Source organism: Rhodnius prolixus, unplaced genomic scaffold (assembly GCF_049639745.1).
Source record: "Rhodnius prolixus isolate KJV_2025 unplaced genomic scaffold, Rpr scaffold_4, whole genome shotgun sequence".
Taxonomy (NCBI): Eukaryota; Metazoa; Arthropoda; class Insecta; order Hemiptera; family Reduviidae; genus Rhodnius; species Rhodnius prolixus.
Genome location: NW_027411614.1, coordinates 43,443,737 through 43,465,283, shown reverse-complemented (window position 1 = coordinate 43,465,283; position 21,547 = coordinate 43,443,737). Strand labels below are relative to the sequence as shown.

Below are 21,547 nucleotides of genomic sequence, written 5' to 3'. Positions count from 1 at the left end.
AATAAAAAATGCCGCACACTTGTATTTATTTGTTTAATTCCAATTTTTTATCTATGTATTAATTATAACGCATGTAATAATTACTTAAAAAGTTAATTTTAATGCAATCAGATCAGAAATTAAATTATGTAAGCACCGGAAAATCTTTATAATGATAAATTGAAATTTAAGTAACAATTATTACCTTGTTGATTTTTAATACCGCGTATTACCTCCTCTGGCCCTTCCACTCTCCTAGGCATCGAGTAAATAAGCGACAGTAATCGAGTAATTTCATCTTGTGAAACAGCATTTCATAACTCACCAACAGCAGTTTGTAGCTGATGAACATTTGTTGGGGGTGACGGAAGTTACCTGAGGCGTCTCTTTAACATGTCCCATAAGTTTTAAATGGGATTCATGTCTAGAGAACGTGCTGGCCAATTCATTGTAGTAATTGGGACACCCTCCAAGTAATGGGTAACAATTCGTGCAACATGCGGTCGAGCATAATCCTGCATTAACACAAAGTTATTCCCAATAAATGGAGCAAATGGGACCACAGCTTCCTGAAGAATCTCTTCAATGTACCGTCGAGCAGTCAAAGATCCATTCTGTATAGTAATTAGTTCGGTACGGGCTTGGGTGTTGATTCCACCCCATACTGACTGCCTTTGAAAAGGTTGGGATTCTCGCATGGTACATGAAGCTTAGCGCCGCTCACCAGATCTTCTCCACACACGGTCCCAGTCATCTGATTGCCACAAAGCAAACCGGCACTCATCTGTGAAGAGAACAGCCCCCCATTGCTCAAGTGTCCAATGGAGATACTGATTTACAAAAAGTCTCCTTTCTACTCGATGCCTCTCCAGTAGAAGAGGACCTGATGAGAGACGTCTAGAGACTAAGTTAGTCTCTTGAAATCTTCTGATGACTGTTCGAGAGCTCACCCTGACATTGCAGACCGTTTGTAGTTCGCTACGTATCTCGGGAGCGGTCACATGACGATTTCGCAGTACTGTAAGAGTAATAAAACGATCGTCTCTAGGCGTCGAACATCGCGGTCGACCGCTAAATCTTCTTCTCGTGGTCCTAAGTCGTTGAAGGTCAACGTGGATGGTAGAGCGCGGCTCATCTATGACTTGAGCGATGTACCTTGGCCAGAGCATCTGCCCGGGCAAGGTCTTCACGACTTAAAACCATCCTTTTGGGGGGAAAAAGTCAATTTAATTACATTTTTGCAAAAATTTATGTTTAATCAAAGAATATCATTTGAAAAAATTTAAAAAAAAATCACTTAAGCTGACTCAAAAAAACAAAACAAAAAATCTGTTAACCTGTTTTAAACACTTTAAAAGAATAAGTATCACTGATAAATGGTAAACAACTAGTCTGCAATGATTAGTTTGAGCTCAAAGATCATTGTTAACATTTCTACCTATTTAATAAAGAAGATAAACAAATAACTACAGGTGTCCGTTTTTTGTTTTTTTTGTCACTGAGTGTATATTCGTTATAACACACATTAAATCTGTCCGGTAGGCAGTTGTATTAGGTATATATCTTGTATGTATAAATACGTAACATATTTATAATGGTAATTATATATTTTGTGACACAATAAATGCAAGCGTAAGTAGACCTACGTAGATTTAGTGAAAGACAATTGTATTAATGTAAATAATTAAACTATAAAATCAATAATTACTTTAAGAATAAGTAAGTTGATATTTTTGAACTTTGTATAATTTCATTTTTATTGAGGGGCTTCCCCCCAGTTTTTCCTCACTCACCTAAATTTCGTTTTAAAAGGGGGAACTTTACCCCACCCACACTTAGAGAAATTTAATTTGATTGCACACCGCAAAGCATATGTAACGCGAAACTGGAGTTGAGGTACAAATTTCATGGCAGTTATTCTAACAAAGAAGCACAAAATAACTTACCTTATCAATAGCAATTCCCATCACATGGTTTTTACACTGTCTGTACTTCTTGGCAGCTTCCTTTTTATGGAAGAAAGTTAAAAATTATGATGATCATTATAATTATGTAAAATATTACATTCTAAATTAGCCCTGAAGATGATCTAGTCCCTAAGCCGAAAGCTCGGCTAATAAAAATTTATCATGACTGAAACTGGCAGTTTTTTTCCCTATTGAAACTATGAATCAGTCACCAAAAATTATGATTATGAACAGTAAGAAAGAAAGCAAAGCTAAGACACACTGGCGGAATACCACGATTCCAATTACTGTACACACACAAACGATCCTTCAAACCAAAACTACGCTAGAAATAAAGGATTACCTCCTAATTTAATATCATATGTTCTTTACTAGATTAAAACAAGTTTTATATTTCTATAAATCAGAGTGGCAGTTAACAGCCCAGCTCTATTAGTTTTTTGATATTATAAACCACTCTTAATTGGAAGATCAACGCAGGTAATCTGGAGTTTTCTAGTGTTTTTGAAGCATATAATATGAAGTTAGGAAAAGCCTGCTTGCAACATCCAGCCTTGCTTTAGTAAATGGTTGTTTGAGATTAAAACTACCTTATTTTGAAAGATGTAGTCCGCAATTCCGACTTTGCTAATATTTTGAAGCATATTTTACGAAATTTTTAAACTACTCCTTAATTGGATATTGAAACTCGGTAATTCGAGTTTTCTAGTGTTTTTGAAACATATGTCAGGGGCATATATATATTAATTATAAAATAATTAATTTGCCTATATGTAACATCCATTCCTGCTGGTATAAATGGAGATCAGAAATTAAAATAACTTTTTTCGGTGCCCTTAGGAACTTGGTCATCTTCAAGTTCTTATTAACAATTGTAATTTTTAGTAATGTAATATTAAAACATACTAAAACAAATTGCAATTTTTAATAAGAATAAGCCCCGAAGATTTCCTAGAACCTAGGTCGAAAGCTTGGCATTTAAAAAATTAATAAAAAATTACTGTTTTTGCTACAATCTCTCTTCCCCCATAAAAGTGATAAAAATACCAAGGGACAATAAATAGAAATACACATTTTAATCAAAAACCGTTTCGTCTAACCATAGAATTATTTCACATATAATATATTTCATAACATACATTTGAAGATACAATAGAATTACTTTTTGTTTTCTTTTACAATTATCGAATTTGAATTTTTTTTTTTACTGGATTGTAGATATTTATTTTTTGTGCAAAAAAAAAGGATATATATCTTGGAAAATAAAACAAAAATACCACTGATTTTGTGCTTAAAAAATGTCGAGGATTTTTAAATATAAAATGCCCCTTAGTCGTAAGTTAATAAATAAAAACTGACATTCAGAAAGAATGAGGGATTAATTAAGAATAGAAAATGTTAGGCATAATTTATTTTAAAAGCCTCAACTAAAAATAGTATTTAATATGTTGTAGATTTACATGGTTTTGTTAATTTAAGGAAATAACTTTTTTCTAGGAAGACTGAATTCCCTAAAATTATTTAAAGGATACAAATTTTTACCTTATCAGAATTTGAGCATCTGGTATTTTGTAACTGAAAATTTTGGAGCTGTGACTGAAGAGCAAGGTGAACGATTGATCCATTAGGACATTAAAGAGATGTAAAGAAGATACTAGGGAAGATGGAGCATTATAATGATGGCAGACTAATTGTTGGGCGCTTCTGAGAGACACTCCAGATGCTGCTCACCATCATAAATTCACCAAGAGGAACCTCACATGGAAGAAGAATAGATTTTATTTACTGTGTGTGTTAGTGAGCTCATTCCAGTTTAAAAAGAGCTGTTGGACAATTTGCAGATCTCTGTTATTTAAAGGATAGTGAATAATTTTTTTGCGGAAAACAGCACATACTCGCAGTAAGCAATGACCATTTAGATTCAGTAGTTATAACTAAAAACTACTGAATCTAAACATGGAACTCATAGTTAAAAAATAAAATGAAAATCTAGGCGCAAGCAGCCTAGGTGCTAATTGACTAACAACCAGAACAGATGGTAGTTGTCTAGATCTAGATAAAAGCTATTTCCTTGAAAATAACTATCTGATGGACATTCAACATAAATGTTTAGCAAACATTACATTTACATTAAAAAATAGTATTTAAAAATTGTTTTTTTGTTTGTTTACTGTAGTTAATATAGTTTTTTCTTTGTTAAATATTTATATATAATTACATGATCTATGTACATAATGTACAGATTAAGATTACATATATTATACGTATATATGCATTATGTATTTATAATTTACTGGTATAGACATTGTTTAAAGTGAATTACTTAATTACTTTTATTTTGTCTTCACATATTTACATATATTGTTTTTTTGCTTTATTTTTGATTTCTCAAAATGTACAAATATGTATCACCTGAACAAAAACCATCTGTCGCAATATTAAAAAACCCATAACTTTTTCATTATTTGATTAAAAATCTATTTCCTCACACAAAGCATATTTTTTTCTTTGGCGTCAAAATTGCAGAAGTTTTTATACACAATGAGTTCACCCAAATATTTTCATGAATTAGCTTTTCTTTCAGACGAAATGATAAAATGCGATAGTAAAACTCCTTTTTCTTACATGAAGCCCATGTCCAAGGCGTTGTATAACGCAATCAGATCATTATGAGCAGATACTCGCCAAAATGGAAAATTTAACTGGAAAATAAAACAAAATTGAATAAAGGTTATTGAAAAATGAACAGAAAAGACAATAATTGCCTAAAGTAGTAAAAGGAAACCTGTAAAATCTTTACTTATGTTAGCAAACAAACTATTTATTATTATGAAATATCAAAAGAAGTTAATATTAAACATTTAATTGAATAGGAGCATATAAATTAACGCTTCCTAGCTTCTGAATAATATAAAAGTATTACCCGCAGGAGATACAGGACTAGCTATACTTCTTCAGGAATCTAGCACCCCTGCGGGTAGGAATCCCACCTTCAATCCATAATAAAATGATCAATATCTAATATTTCTTCCTAATTCAGAGTATTTAAATGTAATTTTTCAATCTTAATTTGATTAGCAAGCTTGCCAATCAATATAACTGGAACACTTGCCCAACATATATGGTGTATGAAAACAAATTTATAAACTTCATTCTATAATTTGTTGTAGATCTTTAGGGCAAGATTTAATGAAGAGAGCAGCGCTTAGGGGGAGTTCGAGGCAATACCATTCACACAAATCCCTTAATCTTTTAACTACTGCAATCAAGCATCCTCCAGGCCTAGAAGCCTCTCCTAGAAGCCTGTGGGCTCTGTGATATGTCTGCCACTCTCAGTAAAATCCCAGAATGATTTGGTTTTAAAAGACAAATATCAAGAATTTAGGAATTTCCAAAATATATATTTTTTATTTAGCTGAGAAATACCCAAAAATTGAAAGGCTTGCTGCACAAATTTTATGTTGTTTTAGGAGTACGTACTTGTGTGAGCAAGTATTTTTGCCCATGATCCTAAATAAAATGGCAAACAGATCTAGATTAACAGATACACAACTATCTGCCTTAACGAAGACTCTCTGTTCTCGGTCTTTTAATCTAGATATTGGAAAATTAGTACGAGGAAAGCGCTGACAAATTTCGGGTAAAAAAGAATAATTTTAGTTTTATAAATAATTTTAATAAAATAAATGTTTAAATAAAAGCAATTATATAGTGTTTTAATTATCTTATCCATTTTCCTGAATCCTCACTTCAGAATATAAATTTAACAAAATTTGTAAATGTGATGTGGCTAGCGTGAATCTTGCATATTGCACCAAATGGCCCGTGTTTTAACTGAGTTTGACAGTATACAGTAAGTGTAAACCTAAATGAACTTCCAACTATAATCAAACCCAAAGGCAAAACCAGACTCATCTTAGTTTGTTTAAAAACATTTCATTTTTTCATATCATTCAAAGAACTTAGTAAATACAGGTAGATCATAGACCTGTATATAGACAAAGATGTTGTTGATAAAAAGTTACTTTATAATATTACTCACTTGTTTAGCAGCACTCTCTTCGTCCTGACCATCGCCAATAACAACATAGGTACATTTACTCCGTCCAAATCTTGTAACAATTCTCTCGAACACACTTTCTTTTCCTAAAAGAACATCAAGTAACGTTTAATTATTTATAACGGCTATATATAACTAGGGCAAGCAGATTGGTTACGTACAGTGTAGGTTCAGCATTTTTTACTATAAACCTTCATTTTTTTCCCTTTAAGGAAAACGTGATGTCTCAGTTGAGTATCACAGTTGCCAATTTAAATAGAAATCTTCGATAAAAATCGAATCATCAGTTAAATGGAACTTTTGATACAACTATTTTGATCAAAACATGATTATCGCGTCTACGTGAAATATCACAATTTTTGCTATTTACAAATTTTTAATAATACCACTTTTGCTATTCAGGAGAATTTAAAAGCATATTTCCAGCGAACAAATTTGCACGATTGCAATTCTTCCTTCCTTTCATTATGATAGATAAGTAAAAGTTTAGGAACAATAGAAATTTATTTAATTAGTTTGGTTTCTTACCTATCTTCGAAGCAGAATAAATGTTCTCTACAGGAAATACATTGCCCAGTCCAAAAAGAAGAGTTTTAGCCAGAGCAGGAACCAGCTGGGTAGTTGTCACCATTACATTCACGCAGTTATCTCTGTAAATTGTGAAGCAAATTCTATACAATAAATATTTGCTATGGCAAGTTTTAAATTCAATTATAAAACAGTGATACAAGTTTCTCAATACGAGTTCCTTATACCCAATTTTTTTAAAAGTAAAACATTTACAATAAGGCGACCAAGAATAGTAATGTATTACTAAAAACCATAAACAAACGTTTGTTATCATTAATTTATACAGAAATAACAGAACGTTCACTCTCAGGAACAATGAGAATGAGAGTTAGTTTTCTCTGTCAAAGCAAACTTATTTACCTTAAAATTTCAAACAGGAATTTCCCACTTTCAAGATTGGTTTGATCACTTCATTTTGAGTGGAATCAATTGGTGAAATTTAATTTCTCTCAAATCCGATGAACAAGTTTCGAACAAACTATTTTTTACAGTTCTGTCCAAATATTTTCCTTTATTGCATGTATAATTTTGCTGTAGGTTATGTGCACTTTATAAAACAACACGATATACATACACGATAAGAGTTCAGAGTGTACAAATAGTATGCTTATGTAAATGTAAAGAAAATCCAAAAATCAAGGAGTAAAAGTTTTTGAACAAAGAAAGGTAAAAATATGTAAAAGCTATAAAAAGTATAGTTATATTACTTGTTAAAATGTTTTCAAATATACATTAACTTTATGAATTAGGAATTTTATAATTTCTAAAAACAAATAATCATCTTTAAAAAAAAAAAAAAAAAAAAAAAAAAATCCGGTGACTAAGAATATCATGAATAACATAAAGTAAGTACAAAGATATATACAGATAATTTATTACTTTAAATTTTTCAAGAGCTAATTTCTTAATATGTTTAATTCAATGTATTTGGTGTATAATTTACAATAGGGGGTTAAGCAGGTTATTGTTTGAAAATCAAGTTAAAAAATGGTATGGATACTTTAAAGCTAGTAAGGCTATTGGAAAATATTTAATTTCCCACACTAATTTGAATTATACTAAAATAATTACTTGAGGAAAATCAGTAACAATTATAAAATGAGAAATATGTATCTAAAAGAGAAGTGACTACATCCTTGTAAATGTTTGGGAAATTGTAGAGGAAAAAAAGAAGTACAAGGGACTAAAACAATCTAGTCTCTTGGTGTAATTGTTGATTAAGAATGAAAATATGTTTTTAAAAGATGTAAGATGCTGAGGTAAAATAATTCAAAACTTTTGGGTAATACTTGTCCGTGAATAAAATGTTGATTGAATGATACTATACATATAGTTGGAGCCAAAGATATAAAGGAGGTAGTCTTTAGGTTTAGTCATTGTTTCATGTTTTGAGCAAACACAAGATCAATTAATTATTCAAATTGAAGTAAATATCATAAACCTACTTTCAAATAATATGGGCTACCGATCTGAAAGTTAAGGAAAAATTAAAGGTAGTTAATAAATAATAATAAAATCTAAACAAAGAAATTGTGATGATGATACAACTCATAAAAGATTACGAGACATTGTTTTTCTGTCAGAGACTGCGGTTACGTCCAAGACAAAGAGACCTCATTGCGAAATTTATCAAATCATTCTTTCTAAAAATTAGTTTATATACCCACATATAAATTAGAAAATTACCTGTTACTAATATTTGAAAGACATTTAGTAGCTAAGGTAAGCCAATTATCTGTAATATTTTCAATGTCAGCCCTTACTTGGAGCCATTGATCCCTTTTTGCAGGACCTAATAAACCTGTAAACAAATATCTCCATTCAAATTACACAAAATATCTTTATCATGGTGCTGCTTTTAAACGAAGAAAGACGCTTATAACATATAAATTCATTTTATGTTCTTCCGAGCATTTTGCTATTTAAATGAAAATAAAATTAGTAACTTAATAGCATTTACTGCTTTTATTCATTCTTAGTTGGTATTCTTATATAATAAACAATATTATATATATTATCTTATACAATATGAGGAAATTCATTCAAATTCAATACCTAATTACTGCTGTTCGTTCTTAATGGTCTTGAATTTGCTTTTGTATGTTTATACAAAATGAAGACAATTTACCACCTACCTATAATGGTTAATGCGCAAACAATAACACAAAAACAATAAATAAATAATAAATACCACCTACCTCCAACTGAATGCCTATAATTGTTGTATACTTCTTTCATTTTTCTATAACGGAAAGCTAGTTTTCTCATCCAATCAACACCTCCTGAAAACCATATATATCATTAAATAAACGTATAGTCAGAATACCATACATCAGACATTGCTTGATACAATATTTTCTATTAGAAAATATTAAATGGAAACCCCCACCAATAATACACCAATAAAAAGCAACACCTATTCAACCAATTCAACACTCAATATTTGATGAAATCCTGTTCCTTAAAGAAGGATTTTGAACAATAGAAAGTAACAAGTGTCCCTGAAACATGTTTGGTTCTGCCAATGTCGACTTAATGTTCGTATGATAATAACCCAGCTGATATTGTTCAATCAGTAGCATACCTTGATATTATTATTTTTTTCTTCTTTCTTGTCCTTATGATTATTGCAAATTAGCCATGATATTAGTTAAAATGGAAGATTTATTATATAATATATATATAAATGTATATTATATATATATAATATATATATTATATATAAAATATATACATATTTTATCATTCATTAAAATTCACTTTAACAGAAAATAAAATAAAATAAAAATAATCTTAATAATAATCCTAAATAATTTACGGAATGACGTAGTTTTTGAAAATGTTTACGATACAAATATCTTTTTTAAAATATACATTCAATAGAATAATTGGTACGTTAATAAAACTAAAAAAGAATATTGGATTTGAGGAAACGCTTCCCTAAAAGTCCAATCTATTATCTTAGTTTCTTGAGGCAAAAATTTATACCATACACTACAAGATGGAACAAGTGTTCATCAAAACGGATTTCTGATCAAAGTTTATCATTAAAAAATAGAATAGGCTGGCTAGAAAACACTAATGGGATATTCACATAAGTAAAGAAGTGCAATTATCATAAGCAACAGCAACTATTTGTGAACTGGATGCCGTACCATAGACGATCTGGTTTCAGGGCTTTAGCTAATACTGCATCCTAAATATTCCAGTTAGAAAGAAGATCTTTAGGTCATTGGTAGATCGAAGTAAAGATGAGAACTATTTTGAATAAACGAGAATTCAAATTGAACACTGTATTTAGCAGCGTACTCGCCATCATCAAGATGCCTGCAGAGGTGAATTGTAAGGAAATGTATAAATCTGTTGAGATTAGAATGTACGGCGCTAAGTGTTCAAATAAAATTCTGAGAGCAAATTTGTGTGAATTCTCTTTATACGAAGTAAAATTCCATGTTAAAATAACCTTTAATAAATCTTAATACTGATAGAAACTTCTGTACTCCTTTTTATTGCTGTTAATGGCTGGATTATCCACTAATTGAAAACTATCTGCTTTTTAATTGTATATGTTATTGATTGTCTGCATGGCAATGTAGGTATATGATAATTCACTTCTACGAGCAGAAACATGGAGTGCCATTTTGGAAAATAACCATCTAAGGCTGTTATCATCACTTCGATGACTCAAACAGTTTTCAACAATAATTTTTTTTTTTAGATCTAAAGTAGAAGGAAATCAAAGGGACCCAGATAGAGTGGAAATTCCGATAATTCGTACTTCAAATCCTTCTACTCTAGTTTCTCATTGCCAAAGCATCTTTATGGGCAGGTACATTGCCCTGATAAATGATTTTCTTTTTTCCTTTTGTAATCCGGGTTTCTTCTTACAACCAATTTTAACTGAAGTCTGTATCAAAATTATTTTGTCGTCAGTTATCAAAATCGACTTCAGACGTTTTGGTACAGGGCTCCAGCAGCATCCACCTATTACTTTGCTGCTATTTTGCTTTAGGCGTTTAGAGTGAATCCCGATGGATAATCAGCACAAATTTAGTATCTCAACATTGCTGGGAAACTTGTTTTTCCCATGTTTTGTTAGTCAGCAGTTGGGGCATCTATCTTGCACAAAGCTTTTTTGATATCTTATTCTTGGAGTAAAATCAACAATCCTCTTTAAAATAACTTATAAAAATAAAAACAAAATCATAGATAAAATCTTGCGAGGTACAGAACCCTTTTTATCTTGTACTATAAACATTTATTTTTCAATGAACCAGTATGAATATTTACCACGAACGCCAACACCAGAACACGGTACGGATCCAACTGGTCCGGTTGTTACTGTGAAGCCATCTGTACTGAAATTATAGGTAGACAAATCTTGACCGTTATCATCGGATGAGACGTCGTCTATGTGCACTTGATCGCAGTCCTAACAGAGATTTTTTGAGGTTAAAAAAAAAATAACAATATTTTAAAGGACTGTTTTGTTGAAATAGTATTACCTCAACATCGTTGAAGAAAAAATGTGAATCTGCTAAATTAAAAACCAATTCTTCCATTTTAAATCCTAATTGGACAACAACTTGGGTGTCCTGCAATAATAATAATAAATAAAAAACAATAATTTGATTATCCCCCCCAAAGAACAATAAATAATATCCTATTATAAAAATTACAATTAACCTTGTTGTATTTAGATGCGTAGGAACCTGTTAATAATGAGTGGAATATAATTATTGTCTCGTCTAAATCCCAAATGAAAACTCTTTCCAGTTGAGTTTCTGGTCCTGCTACAGGACTTGGAGGTCCTAGTACGCAACCAAGTCGTCTACCTCGGCCCCGACCTCTCCTGGCTGAAATATTATTTTTTATTTTTTAGAATAATTATAAACAAAAAAAACTATAGTTGGAAGAGAATCTCTTAGATTTTATCTTACTAGTTTCATCTTGTCGTCTGGTTTCCGCTTTTACCGGTGAATTCGGTTCACTAGTCGAAGGGGAATCTACAAATTATGAAACCAAAGAGAAATTAAAATGAATGGTACATCAAAAAATATTTTACATAACATAATCCTTTGTATTTTTTAAATTAAGGCCATGATTTACTGATAATCTTTAATTTAATTGGAGTATTGATGCGATCTAAAACAGATGACGAATTAGTAGTAGTAATAAACTTATGAAATAAATAATCAAAAACCAAATTAACTACACTGGGTAATATCTAACTCAAAAACATAACAATTTATAATTCCTTAACTAGTTCTTGCCGATAGTACCAAGCATATTTAATTAATGTACGAAAATCATGATCCAGTAAATCGAAAAGCTTACATTTAATTACACAATGTAAATATTGACATCAGAACTCTGATAAAAAAATACATTCTGCAATCAAATGAAAAATATCATCAAGTAATGCTGGGATTATGACCAACTACTCAATCAATGATAAACCTCAGCTTTATCATAGTGAAGTTAAACTAGTCAAAATATCGGTCGGACTGATTATAGAATAAAAATCAAGAGGTAGAATTGACTTAGTTCACTAAGTTCTTAATGAAATTTAAATCTCAATTAGTCTAATTTAGGGATAACCACCAATCATTGATATGGCTCAAAGAAAACTGTGAATCACATGAGAAATCACTGGGCAATTTTTTTCCCAAGCTTTAAACCGTAATTTATTTATTCAAAGCCGGATATGCTGTGGATACTTTATTCTTAATGTAGTTACTAAAAGACAGGAGGAATGTTTAGTATTTGTACTATTGTTTTACAGATTCTATTTAAGTTTTGCTCCAAAACCAACGGTCTTTAGCTACTAATCGGCCATCCTTTCTAAAAACAATATATTTGATTTACCTTAACTGTTCAATTGAAAGGTAGACGATCAATATATTATTAATAAAAATATATTTTTCGAGCATTCATTTAAATCGTTATGTGTTAATGTTTCACTTAATTATTTCAAGTTATTTTTGGATCTTTCTCGGATTGTGTAATAAAAAACATCCACTAATAAAACCTTTCTTGCTGGATAAAGACAATTCTAGGAGTTATTTTTTTCTAGAAAACCAAAAAGTGAATGATCTATTAGGTATAATGGAACTTTTAGTTGTAGACAAATGGGATTATCTTAAACCTGTAATTTTAGCAACAAAGCTATCTATCCTTTTTAATACTATATCTTAATCATAATATGTACATTACACGGAAATGGTTACTAGGATGAGACCTGCAAAGCTAATATGTATTGTGATACTGGGTTCGATTCCCGGTCTTAGGCCTTGGATTTTATTTAATGGTTAAAAATGAGAAATAGTAAAGTATGTTTGCTAGTCGTCTCCGTCCACGACACCTAAATTGGTAGTTGGACGTTAAGCCCCGCCTGAAAAAATAGGCGATTACTACTACTACTTGGTTGCTAGGAAGGAAGCGTGCAAACTCTCCTCAAGTAACAGAATTTTCTTCGAAAACTTAATAGTAAAACAGATGTAATAGTAAATAGTAGATTTGTAAATAAATCACCAGTGACATGAGGAAGATATGTGGAAGGAGGTTGGTAGTATGCTTGTTGGCTGGCAGCATAATAACTAGCGACCGCAGCAACCTGTCCTCCACTGTAACTTCCTGGATAACTTGTGTAGTCCTGGAGGGGGAAAAAAAGAAGCACATACAGTACAAGAACAAAGATGAAATAGTTGAACAAGATGAATGGTATGTTTTGAATTCTATTCAGTTTCAGACTTTCATTCATATTTCCTTATTCTTGCTTTACGTCTAAGTGAAAAATCTTACTTTGGAAAATCAAAGCAGACCTGATGAACCTAGAAGGCTAACTGAATGTTGTATGAAAATCCAAAACCAGACAAAACTAAAACAACATCTAGTTCTTTTGAGATGAATAAAATTAATGATGTTATTCATTATTGCAGATCCAACCAACAGTTCTACAATTAGTCAAAGACAACTTTTACATAAAATTGTTATACAATTTTGGATACAAAATAAAAATAAATAAAATGTTAAAGTGGAGATTTCAGACCACTAAATCTTAAAACCGAATAATGTAAAGTACTTTCTCTAGTAGCACTTGCAACAGAAAGTAAAATGCAAATCGAAAATGAATTCAGTGATGATACAAAAGTATCTCCGAATTCTCAATTTTAAGGGAACAATTTGAGTTGCTTTATTTAAAAATTGAAAACGAGCTCAGAAAAATAAGGCATACAATTTCGAGATACTATACGAGTATCTCTCCGGAAGAGAAATTAATTGTACAAGTAAAGAAACAAAATACATATTTCTAGATTTTTTTTGGGCAAGTTGATCAGTTTTTATTAGAAAATCGAGCGAAAACTGAAATCTAATTCGATTTTTTTTTTTAATTAAAAGGGCTTAGAGATATTGAAAGAAACTGGTTTAAGGAACATAATCACGCGGTGGTAGCTCACAGAGTCTATAAGAAATCTTATAACAAAGTTTCTTAGAAAGGAACTTGAAGAACAGAACGTTTTTCTTGTTGTTAAAATGAGCGGAACGTTCTCTTTGTTGTAAATCACATAATTCAAATAACGGTTTGATGGCAAGCGGATTGTAAGTTGAGTCTAGCCTTTTAGTGACTTTACTGTGAATTAGCCTCGTTATTTCTAATTTTGTAACTATTCTTATTTCACCTCATTAATTTTTAACATAGTCAGATACTTGAAAAAAAGTTACCTGTTGCCCGGAATATGTTTGCGTCCCATATGCAGGATTATAAGCCGAACTGTATGGATTGTTCTGTTGATAACCTGCATAATTCATGTATCCATTAGTGAGCTTACACTGACTTCTACTCCCTACAGAAAATTAACATTACTACTCAGCTCTACACTAAACCAACTCTTGTGAACTCAAGTGATTTTAGATAACATCTATTTTCGAAATATTAATGTATTAAAAGAAGAAAGATACCATTTGGTAATGAATACGTTGGAGAACTGTATGGTGTCCCATAGAAACCTCCTGTGTTAACGTAGGAACCAGATTGGGTGCCGTAGGATTGTACGCTAGAAATACATTAAAGGATTGAGTACAATAATAAAACATCATTCAAGCAACATATCCTAACAGCTCAATTAAACTTATGACGTACCTAGAATAATACTGAGCATTGTTATAGTAGTCTTGTCTTGCTACTCCACTTGGGTAACTACAATCTGTATAGTTGGCTTCTGAACTGGATGTTAGTTCATGTAATGGACTACTATCATTCTCGGTTTTTATCTCCAAATCACCTGGGAAATAAAAGTAAATCAATTTCATTACTTACATATTGAAATGTTGCCAATTCGGGTGAATGAGAACTTAGTTCTACCTGAAACCTACGATAAGTTTCAGAAATTGATCGGAAATTTTCCATGGTTCGAGAAATTGATTGGTAAGCGCGCATTTAATAACAACTATGAACATATTGAAATCCAGTTCATACCATATACTTGCAATTAAACAGCCTCTCTCCATTGTATGTCTTTGTCCTATATCATAAAATGTCTTTAAACTTGAGGACTGCGGACATGCAGTCATGATATGGTCATCAATGTCAAGGGGCACTGTTCAAACCCCATCTATAAGTTGTACTTGCAAGCTACTTTCCAATATTAGCGAATCATATACCATAAAATGTAAAATGTACCATAGAATGTTTTTTATGCATTTCTATTCAGTCGTGATTAATCAGTCTTAAGTAAGGTTTTAAGACAACAGGTCATTTCAAGTACTACTTATTACAGTAATCGATACATCGCTCCACGTTGTGCTGGCTGTCAAGGAAAGTAAATTAATTCATTAAATTAGCCAAGAAGACTAATTAGTAAGTTATTAATGCTGTTGTAAGGCTTACTCTACGACTACTCTCAGATAAGAACATGGATAAAACGAAATACTCCATTAATGTAAATAACCCAATGTTAGGCACTCTTTGCAGAGAGGAACCAAACCCAGTAAAATTCCTTGGAATCCACAACTCACTAAATGAAACCAAGTCAGGGATAATTATAGAAAAGAAACCTGGACCTTGATCCTCCTATGATTCATAACAGTTTGAAAAAATCAGTGTATTATCCTGGAAAAGGAACAGCTCAGGAGACGATCTGTCAGTTAATTGTAAGAGGTAGTTTGAGCGTGCTTAAGTTGAATAAAAAAAAAGTTCGCACGCTAACGGATTTTCCTTATGAGCAATGTCGACTAAGAGAGCTCTGAAACTTAGAAACGGTAGATCTATATCCATCAGGGTGTACTATGCTCCATAACAACAAAACAATCATCCACAGAGCTGATTGTTTTCATGCATGGATGCCTAACGGACGACACTTAACCAAAGGTAAAAAAATCCAATCGCTTTTTCAGATCCAGATTACACAGAAGCAGTTCAATCTTAGGGGAAAATATATCTGACACCAATTGGATTTAGTTCTTCAAGCAGACGAAACTCTCTCGATCATGAATTGTTAGTCTGCTTATCAGAAATACGATAATAACAGCTATGAACAAAGTTAACTTACATTTTAATATCAACACTAAAGAGCCTAAACAGATTTTTTACATCACTCCTTCCTACATCTAATCCATAAAACATTGATTTTTTTGTCTAATACACCTTTTGAAAACACAAAATAAAACTAATCAATAACAATTTGTAAATTCAGTTTCTGAAATTTGTATAAATGAATATAATTTAAATTACCTGTCAACTCTGTAGTACTAAGAGGTGCGGATGGTGTCCAAGGAAACGATTGGCCTAGGGGTAGTGAACTAGTTTGACTGTTTACTAAACAACCTGAATTTCAAAATAGCAATAGAATTAACATTCAATAGCAATATTCAAATGGGATGTTAATTAAAGTAAATAATTTTTGAGTATTAGAATAAACTGTAAAGCGAAAAGACGAAAAACAGAAGATGGTCTAATTCTATTAGAGGAAGAACTTTATTTATTAATTGATTAAGAAACCAACAACTACTTAGTCAAAAATTTGTCTATATTTTATTTCAAGATTAATTTAAAATTATCTTTCTGAAAAGTAAATAAATTATAATGTACTTACTATCATTTTGTGGTGAACTGCAATTCGATTCAGTTCCACTAGAAATTTCACCGCCTAAACTAGATGGGTCTACAATTCCTTCCAAAGTTCTGGAAAGTAAACGATAACAATTAAAAATCTACACAATCCAACCAAAAACCTTACTTTTAATGTAAATGTATTCAGGGCTTAGACTTTGCCTTTAGAAAATTTCAGAGTTATTTAGAAAATGATATATATATCAGAAATGACAACAGTAAAATATTAAATTAGAGACCACTTATATACTTTTTCAGTAAATTTTAAAAGTTATTCCAATAAATAAAAGAAAATACGAACGTGAACCTAGTTCCTAATTCCTTCGATAACTACATATAACCTCTAAAGGTTTAAAACCTTCATCTTCACGATGGGCAACATTCTCTAAATTTAATTATCCACATTTTTCTATCAGTTTTGTTATAATAAAAAGGTGAACATCTTGTGATAATTACTTTTTCCTAATTGATATGCACTACAATGCGTTTAAGTTAACAATATTGCTAACTAAAAATTACCTATTTTGGTCAGGTGATATGGTCTGAGTGTCTTCTACTCGAGGTTTCCTTGCCTGTAACAAAGAAGATAAAACTTTATTTTGCTGCAACAGAGATATTTATTTATTAAATGGACTAAGTGTAAATAGATGTTGAAGAACACTTACATACTGTTTTAAATAACCCTGAAATATGGTATTTCAGTAAAGAAATTTTACTATGAAATATTTTATTTAAATATGAAAAGAATATAATATAAAATAAGTTGGAAAACTGCTTTTTCTTAGTATGATAACATGTTAGACCTGCCCCCCCCACGGTAAACATGTACAGTTAAATTCGGCGAGCTCATGATATTTAAATGAATGAAAATATCATAAAAACTTCAAAACATCTTTCTAAAAGGAATTAATTACAAATATCGAATGTATTATTAGTAATGTGAATTCCAACAGTATATTCGTATTGGACTTGGAAGTTCATGAACTGTTCAATAGTGTATAGTGCATAACAGTTCATGAACCTATAGTCATTGTACATCAATAATAATTGGATTTTATCGTAATCGGAGTTCTCTACTTTCCTTCTTCTTTAAATCCTTATATAACTTAAACAACTTGTGAATGTCTGCTACTACTGTTAATAGTATAATTTTTACTATAAATGAAGAAAAGTAAACTATACAGAAAAATAAGGTGAATGAAATCGCATCCAAAAAATAGAAGCGTTCTTTACTTAATTTAATCTTTAATGGTTATACAGGATAAGTGGACGTTTCCAGCAATAAATACGAGGATTTATTTATAGCTTGACTAGATTATCGTGACAATTCAAGCTGGCCGCGAAATAGAGATAATCTATTGCAGATTTTTTTCTTTTTTAAAAATCCAGAAAGCAAGAAATTGATACATGATGCTAGTTGTTCCTAGGAAAATACATAATGAACTTGAACCCGAGAACTCCCTGAAGGACTCCAATAACTTTTATTGACATTTTACTTTATAACCAAGTTATTTTCAACTTCTAAACTAAACAAATATTCCTCAAATTTTCTCTTCAATGAAATCACTTAGCACAAACTAATCTTTGTCAGCCAGGCAGTATTCTGAGAATACTACAAAGTGCAATATTCCACCTGGATGCCGAAAAAGTGATTAGAGTTAAAACTTTTAAAAAGTAAACACAAATAAATATAACCAAATACCTAAAAAACACAATATTGGAGGGGAGTTGTTTATTTATTGGTGTTTTTCCATTCTTCATGAGGCTGAAGGGATGACGACATAGTCTTCGAAGAATAAATAACACGATAAAAGAGTAGAGACAAAACGGTCTATAATAAGTAAGGCTTGAAAACATGTAAAAAAAAAAAACTTATAAAAACGAATCTGTTTTTGAAGTACAAAAGAAATAAAAACTTACAGAGGTGTTCTGTTCTTCTATCGTCCATGGTTAGACAGCTGACTGGAGCAATGCCAACTTAATATTTGTCTTGTGTGAGTGTGTTATGATTATGTTTGGTATTTAGCCAAAAGTAATGTGTCTATCATGTTTTTCTTTCTTTCTTTGTTCTGCCTGTTTACGTATGACAGGTTAAAAGAGGTAATTTGGGAGTCAAGTCATATGACAACCTCTCCTCTCCAAAGGTGGCAATTATACATAACAAGTATTAATAGCTTCATTAGAGGATATTATTTTTATTGAATAGGCCCAATTCCACATAAACTATTTAAATTGCGTAATCGAGATTAAAGTATTTTTATTTTGTCGCAAATGCAAGTAAAAAATAAATCCTGAGAAACTAAAATTAAATAAGAGAAAAATAATTGAATAATAAAAAAAAAAGAAGTGAAATGTCCTCTTGACTGTCCCTTTTGACGATTCTCAAAGTTGGGAGTGATAAGTTTTTCTTCATAATTTTTAGCAACATGTTTAAACCTGCTCCTTGAATATTAAGTTAAGCAAGGAGACTCTAATACTCTTAATTTTGTCGCAAGGGCAATTAAAAAATATATCTCGGAGACATTACACGTACATGCTACCAGAGCACGAAATTCAATTCATGACACCTGCTGCACGTCTTGAAGGGAGAAAGTATAATTATGGTTTTAAATAAACTTTTTATACTTATTAGTCAATGAAGACCAATGGTAGGTTAATCAAGAAAGGTTAATACACTTAAAGAGGATGAAGATTGCCAGACTTCTAAGTGCATTATGCAAGCCAAATCAGGAAGTTGAAGCAAAAAAAAAAAGATCTCGTCTCTGCAGGTTGGACGTAGTGGAAAATGTCTTCCGCCAGAATTGAAGACGAAGATGGAGTAGTAGTTCCTACAGTAAGAGTAGAAGTTCTATGTACAGGTGATGGGCTCCTAAGTACGTATAAACAAAAGCATTTTCAGGACTCTGTCACTAAGTTGTTTAATCAGAAGGGGAATAAAAGCAAACTAATGCAAATTGACTTTTGAAGTCACAAGTATTAAATGCAAAGGCAGAAACAGATAGAGAAATTCAAGTACTTGGATTTAATCATAAGCCGATATTAAGCAGGAAGTACAGAATATTGTAAGAGCTGCCAACTGCCAAATCAAGCCATACCGTCCTGGACAAAAAAACACTGAAATTGACCGTCTCTTTTCGCACAAAAATAATATCAAGGAAATACTTTTACAAAAGAGGAAATATTCGGGCTAGATCTCTTAAAATTTGGAGAAAACGATTTGACCAAATAGGTCTAGTATCTTATTTGGGCGACCTACAATGAATTCTAGCCACTTGTATAAGCATTAAGAACGCCTCTGGCTGTACATTGATGCTCACGAGGCCAAATATATTGTAATAGTGGAAATCCAACTGGATCATGATGACTACATTGTTGGGAACTAACTAAGCAATAAGATCTATCTAAGTATTAACTCAAAATCAACCTTACCACCATGATATTATGTGTGGGTCAGCGAACCACTTGAACGCACCAAGTTTACACACTGCTGGCAGACTGTGACATTGAGACTATTCGCTCCTCACCTCCCTCTGGCACTTTCTTAACTAACAACCCCTCTCTAAGTGAGAGCACCCTCGGCCAGGGCAGGTTTTTAAAAGGGTATACCACTCTACCAGCGCACCGGGGGCATCAAATTAAAACCTACCTCTCTCCTTCAACTCAGTTTCCTCTCCTAACTTCGCTTCACCAGAATAACAGTCCTTACTTCCTTCTCTGCAGTCAATTTGTTGGAAAAGCTAACAAATTTTCAAATTTCCAATTATTTTTTTCTTTCTCTTGTAACAGGTAAGATAAGAGGAAGTATTGCAAATTTCTCAAAAGTAAAGGAAATGAATTTAAACAGGAAATATTTCTTTTCTGCCAATTGGTCCTCTCTTACGTGATTGCATATGTACATGTGGGACTAACATAACCCACAAAACAAACATTGCAGAAAGTTGGAATCGAATCGGTGCCACCACGGGAATCGATAGTAAGCAAAACAGAAAACAGCTTCCTCGAATTTTAATTCTCTTTATAGATCGAATAATTTTATCAGGAACCTTTTTTCCCAGGACCTATGCATATTAAGGAAGTTCTGTGGGAGAAGTAGACTAAGCTTCCCTCTCGTGACATTCAAGAATAATGAGTGACCTCATTACTAGAATTAAAATTATTAAGAATTATTACGCAAGTAATATTCCAAATTTGTAGAAAATCGATTGAGCGGTAAGGCCTACTTAGCTGAATCGATGTTTTTTGTTGATTGATCAAAAAAATTTATGACGTAAATTACGTTAAGAGAAAGTAATATTGACATTCAGTACAAACAAATGAAACCATTCAATTCGACGTTGAAACCCCTGCCATTCACCATTCTTAAATCTTGAATAACTCTAGAATGAAACAGGAATTTTTGCAACTTTTCATTTAGGACAATTAAAAGTTGGTTGTTGTTGTTATCCATCGCATTTCGGTCATGCAACTATAAGCTACGATAGTTAATAGATCGACAGTTGTTTTCCAGATGATCATAATTCTCTCGCCTCCCCGAATATTTTGAACAGTTTAATTTTATAAATACCATTCTTTTAACGCAATACATTTAATTGGGTCACTAAACAATGTTCTAAACTTTAATTTTAAATGTTCTTTTTTTTAAAAAAAATAGTTATTTACTTACTTATTTTTTTATGATTTAAGACGCGTCAACATCTAAGGTTATTGGCGCCCGGAGCTTTTTTCAGTGCATTGCCGGCGTCCGGACAGTGTTCTCTCGTTACAGACAACACTGTCCATCACTGGATAGTGAGCTGTAAGAAGCTCCTAGGAAGAGAAAATCTAAGGGCCCCAGCAGCTGGATTTGAACCTGGGACCACC

At 31.8% G+C, this 21,547-nt stretch overlaps 1 protein-coding gene and 1 long non-coding RNA gene across 4 annotated transcripts in view; one reads left to right on the top strand and one right to left on the bottom strand.

Annotated features, from left to right (window-relative positions):
* The first annotated feature begins 1,446 nt into the window (after nt 1-1,446).
* On the top strand, nt 1,447-3,532 carry LOC141456558 (uncharacterized). The gene is made up of 2 exons (XR_012459865.1): nt 1,447-1,611; nt 3,444-3,532. It is a non-coding gene; the product is annotated as an uncharacterized lncRNA (long non-coding RNA).
* The window catches only part of eya (eya transcriptional coactivator and phosphatase 2), a 69,458-nt gene continuing 50,918 nt past the window's right edge, over nt 3,008-21,547 (bottom strand). Inside the window, exons 1-17 of one of the 3 annotated variants that reach the window (XM_074132707.1) lie at nt 20,117-20,181; nt 17,207-17,259; nt 16,671-16,759; nt 16,310-16,402; nt 14,720-14,861; nt 14,539-14,633; nt 14,302-14,423; nt 13,111-13,231; nt 11,517-11,582; nt 11,263-11,432; nt 11,082-11,171; nt 10,867-11,008; nt 8,775-8,858; nt 8,263-8,377; nt 6,535-6,656; nt 5,989-6,092; nt 3,008-4,648 (exon numbers count right to left, since the gene is read on the bottom strand). In XM_074132707.1, coding sequence (XP_073988808.1) covers nt 4,568-4,648; nt 5,989-6,092; nt 6,535-6,656; nt 8,263-8,377; nt 8,775-8,858; nt 10,867-11,008; nt 11,082-11,171; nt 11,263-11,432; nt 11,517-11,582; nt 13,111-13,231; nt 14,302-14,423; nt 14,539-14,633; nt 14,720-14,861; nt 16,310-16,402; nt 16,671-16,759; nt 17,207-17,259; nt 20,117-20,122 — 1,695 coding nt within the window. In that variant the 5' untranslated portion in view covers nt 20,123-20,181 and the 3' untranslated portion in view covers nt 3,008-4,567. Of the gene's footprint in view, nt 4,649-5,988; nt 6,093-6,534; nt 6,657-8,262; nt 8,378-8,774; nt 8,859-10,866; nt 11,009-11,081; nt 11,172-11,262; nt 11,433-11,516; nt 11,583-13,110; nt 13,232-14,301; nt 14,424-14,538; nt 14,634-14,719; nt 14,862-16,309; nt 16,403-16,670; nt 16,760-17,206; nt 17,260-20,116; nt 20,182-21,547 lie in introns of those variants that run through there. The other 2 variants (XM_074132704.1, XM_074132705.1) reach the window with 2 other exon arrangements.